Source organism: Oncorhynchus mykiss, chromosome 28 (genome assembly GCF_013265735.2).
Source record: "Oncorhynchus mykiss isolate Arlee chromosome 28, USDA_OmykA_1.1, whole genome shotgun sequence".
Classification (NCBI taxonomy): domain Eukaryota; kingdom Metazoa; phylum Chordata; class Actinopteri; order Salmoniformes; family Salmonidae; genus Oncorhynchus; species Oncorhynchus mykiss.
In genome coordinates, this window is record NC_048592.1 from 18371872 (window position 1) to 18376741 (window position 4870).

The window sequence follows — 4870 nt, forward strand, 5'->3', positions numbered from 1 at the left end:
TTCTCGTATTGATTTGCACTTTTCGCACCAAAATACGTTCATCTCTAGGAGACGGAACGCGTCTCCTTCCTGAGCGATATGATGGCTGCCTGGTTCCATGGTGTTTATACTTGCGTACTATTGTTTGTACAGATGAACGTGGTACCTTCAGGTGTTTGGACATTGCCCCCAAGGATGAACCAGACTTGTGGAGGTCTACAATTTTTTTTCTGAGGTCTTGCCTGATTTCTTTTGATTTTCCCATGATGTCAAGCGAAGAGGCACTGAGTTGGAAGGTAGGCCTTGAAATACATCCAAAGGTACACCTCCAATTGACTCATTATGTAATTTGGTATATCAGAAGCTTCTGAAGCCAAGACATAATTTTCTGGAATTTTCCAAGCTGTGTAAAAGCACAGTCAACTTAGTGTATGTTAACTTCTGACCCACTGGAATTGTGATACAGTGAATTAATCTGTAAACAATTGTTGGAAAAATTACTTGTGTCATAGACAAAGTAGATGTCCTAACCGACTTGCCAAAACTATAGTTTGTCAACAAAAATTTGTGGAGTGGTTGAAAAACTAGTTTTAATGACTCCAACCTAAGTGTATGTAAACTTCCAACTTCAACTGTACATGTCCTGCACTGTCAAAGATGCATAACCAAAAGATACAGTATTATGTAATGAATGCTGTATGGTCAGATGCACTGTAACACTGTGTTCGAGGCCTAGTTAATACCATATTGATATGCATGTACATTTGCAAAATGATGGCACCTGAGGTCTGAAAGGCAGCCATCGAATTGTATGAAGAATTTTATTTATCATAAAACTGCTTGTAGACAAGTTCACAAACAAATATTTTTTATCAAGTACAATAACTTTATGATAGGTGACATCAGTTAAAATGACTTAAAATTCTGTACAGGGTTTAATTAGCCCCTAATTCGTTCCTGAAAAGGACATCACATTCATTAGCTTCGTGTCTAAGTTTAATGAGGTGTGTTTATGCCTATAACCATTCCTCTCGTTCTTTCACTCAGGCTTCCCCCCTTCCTTCGTGGTGAAGAGTCCCACCCCTGGTCGTCCAGGACAGTACCAGCTGGGGCCCAGGCGGTACCAGCCCTGATACAGGCCCCTCCAACTAAGACACCCCAGAGCCCCTCCTAAGATCTGTGTGGGGAATGCGGGGAAGTAAGCCAGCAGGCAGAGAAGCAAGAACATCCAGAGGCCTAGCAGAGTGACACAGAACAGGAAGAGCAGGCGCAGCGGGGCCCCCGAGGGCCCACCCAGAGTCAGGTAGGGCCCGAACACGGCCGTCTCCTCTGCCACCAGCAGGCAGCACAGACACAGCAAGAAGATGTCCTCAGAGACCTCATAGCCACGCCACAGCATGCCGTTTCCCACACACAACTGTTTGCTCGCCCCCTCCCGAAGTAGTAGGAAGGGCTGGCCGTCCACCGTGGGCTGGCCATCTACCGCGCTGAGGGGCTCGTAGCAGCTCCCTGTGGCGTTCTCAAGGACATCCAGAAGCTTTCGGAACCCCACCCACAGCACGCCTGCCACCACCAGCCTGGACAGGTGTCGCAGTGAGAGAACGAGGGATCTGCGCACTGAGAAGGAAAGGAGGAAGACAAAGGAGCCGACGAAGATGCAGGTCCATCCCCAGCCTGAGCGCAGGAATGCTCTGAATGGTAAAGAAATGACAAGATGGTTGGAACATAGTTTTAAATAACTGGCAGGCATGTTTTGGAATATTGTTATTATGTACAGGCTTCCTTCTTTTCACTCTGTCATTTAGGTTAGTATTGTGGAGTAACTACAATGTTGTTGATCCATTGACAGTTTTCACCTTTCACAGCCATTAAACTAACTAACTATTTTAAAGTCACCATTGGCCTCATGATGAAATCCCTGCACAGTTTCCTTACTCTTCTGCAACTGAGTTAGGAAGGCGCCTGTATCTTTTTAGTGACTGGGTGTATTGATACACCATCCAATGTGTAATTAATAACTTCACAATGCCCAAAGGGATATTCAATGTTTGCTTTTTTTTCTTCACCATCTACCAATAGGTGCCCTTCTTTGCGAGGCATTTGAAAACCACCTTGGTCTTTGTGGTTGAAACTGTGTTTGAAATTCACTGCTCGACTTAGGGACCTTTACAAATAATTGTATGTGTGGGGTCCAGAGATGAGGTAGACATTCAAAAATCATGTTAAACACTACTATTGCACACAGAGTGAGTCCATGCAAATTATTATGGGACTTGTTAAGCACATTTGTACTCCAGAACTTATTTAGGCTTACCATAACAAAGGGGTTGAATACTTATTGACTCAAGACATTTCAGCATTCTAATCAATTTGTAAACATGTCTACAAACATAATTCTACTTTGAATTGATGGGGTATTGTGTGTAGGCCAGTGTCACAAAATCTAAAAATTCTGACTGTAACACAACAAAATATGTAAAAAGTCAGGTGGTGTGAAAACTTTCTGAAGGTGCTGTACTTTAGAAAAATATCTTGAAACAAACAATAAGGCAATCATGCATTGTTATTTGGGCCCATCTTAGTTCTCACCTGTAAAGAAAATTTGTCCTTTTGGCAAAGATGCTGTGTTGGGAGACCCACATGCTCAGGGCAGGTCCAAACATAATCAGGCCTGACAAGAACAGGTGAAAATGGCGGCGGAAATTGGCACTTCCCATGAGTCCGGCTGCCAGGTCAGTCAAGACCACCAGAAGGGTATTGAGAAACATCTCAACTGACTAAATCTAGCCTCAACCGAAACAATAATGAAGCTTTTATCTCTTCCTCTGGCTTTAAAACTATACCCTATAGTTCATGTGTGTATCCAATGATCCTGTAGGTTGTTGTTTCTGTATTGCTTACTATGCCCGTGTGACTGACCAATCCTGCATGTTATAATCTAAAAGCAATACCTTCAGTTGGTGTAAATCACTTTTCATTGAATCAATCCAAAGGTTTGGTAATTCAATCGAGATGCAATCTTCTGCAAGTTTTTGACATTCAACTCTTCATGTGTAGATGTCTTAAAGTGGCAGGTGTTCTGACTTTCAGAAGCTCACTTATTTGAATGTGCACAAATCCAGTTGTTCATCTCCTGTATCCAACACAGTTGGTACATCCCATTTCTACAAATGTTGCACTTAATTTGTTATTCAATATCTTGCAGTTTTCCACAGTTGAAGAATATTTTAATCCTGCCTTGTCTGACCTTGACTAGGTTTCCACTTTGGATTTACTTCCACGTGTTGCCACTGTTCTTCCTGTTATTGCTGAGGTAACGGCCCACCTCTTGCTCATGCAGCATTAAAAAATATGCTAATCCACAATGGCGTGTTCGTTGTCCTTGTGCTCAAACAGTAAACCGTAAAGTCCAACTGTTAGAGCTGAAGTTAGAGATTCCTCTGTCCCACATCCCCTCAGCTCCCGTCTCACTCCACCCATTCACCCTTTCATCCACACCGACAGTGTGGGACATATGTTCTCGCCTTTGGAAAATCCCTCCGTTGCAGGTGTCACATTACTTTTACAACGTTTTAAGGGGTTACAGAATGTATTGAGTGAATCAGCAAGTACCCCACTGTTAATGTGATTCGTCTGTTACTGTGTTAATGTGATTATTGTGGTATTTGTGTGCATTCCAAAAAAAAACTACATTAATGCTGAGTACGCACTTTGTTTATAATATCTTTCAACTCATTATAAGCAGTGTGAAGTTGTGCAACGATATTTGATTATAGTAAGCGCTAGAGCTCCCAAATACTCTCCCAGTTGAATTGGTTGGCCCACAGTTCCACGATTTAATTTTGTTTTCTTTAACTCTCTGCTGTAAATGTCAGTAACATTCTAAATAACTAGGTCTCCTCCATGTGTCTTCTATTTATATCTATAACCTGTGTACTGTATCCACACCCGCCCAGCCACCATTCTTAGACTCAGCTGTTGGTGTAGGCCTAGAAGCCTGTCTCTGTCAATCAGTGAGTTGGAGCTGTTCTCTCTCTCTCTCCTCTCTCTCTCTCTCTCTCTCTCTCTCTCCTTCTCTCTCTCTCTCTCTCTCTCCTTCTCTCTCTCTCTCTCTCTCTCTCTCATTCTCTCTCTCCCTCTCTCCTTCTCTCTCTCTCTCCTCTCTCTCTCTCTCTCTCTCTCCTTCTCTCTCTTTCTCTCTCTTTCTCTTTTTCTCTCTCTCTCTCTCTCTCTCTCTCTCTCTCTCTCTCACACACACGCTGACATTTCTAGCTCAAGTATTCCTGACTGACATCCCTCACTGCTGTCTATTTTCTCTGTCTGCCTATATACAGAGAAAGTCTATATGTAGCATGTACAGTGCCCTCAGAATATTCACACCCCTTTTCCACATTTTGTTCTGTCTGGATTTAAAATGGACTAAATTGAGATTTTGTGTCACTGGCCTACTCAAAATACTGTATAATGTCATAGTGGATTTATGTTTTTAGAAATGTTAGTAAATTCATTAAAAATGAAAAGCTGAAATGTCTTGAGTCAATAAGTATTTGTTATGGCAAGCCTAAATAAGTTCAGTAATAAAAAACGAGTCACATAAGTTGAGCATGGTGAAGTTATTAATTACACTTAGAATGGTGTATCAATACACCCAGTCACTACAAAGATACAGGCGTCCTTCCTAACTCAGTTGCCGGGGAGGAAGGAAACCGCTCAGAATTTTCACCATTAGGCCAATAGTAACTTTGAAACAATTAGAGATTAATGGCTGTGATGGATCAACAACATTGTAGTTACTCCACAATACCAACCTAAATGACAGAGTGAAAAGAAGGAAGCCTGTACAGAATAACAACATTTTAAAACATGCTTCTGTTTGCAATGAGGTACTAAA

General features: G+C 42.0%; 1 protein-coding gene across 1 annotated transcript; it reads right to left on the reverse strand.

Annotated features, from left to right (window-relative positions):
- Window positions 1-781: 781 nt before the first annotated feature.
- fitm1l (fat storage inducing transmembrane protein 1, like) lies at window positions 782-3788 on the reverse strand. Its single transcript, XM_021589357.2, has 2 exons — window positions 2569-3788; window positions 782-1670 (listed from the first exon to the last, which is right to left on the reverse strand). Exons 1-2 carry the CDS (start codon window positions 2745-2747, stop codon window positions 1019-1021), a joined length of 831 nt encoding a protein of 276 aa, XP_021445032.2. The 5' UTR covers window positions 2748-3788; the 3' UTR covers window positions 782-1018.
- Between the last annotated feature and the right edge of the window lie 1082 nt (window positions 3789-4870).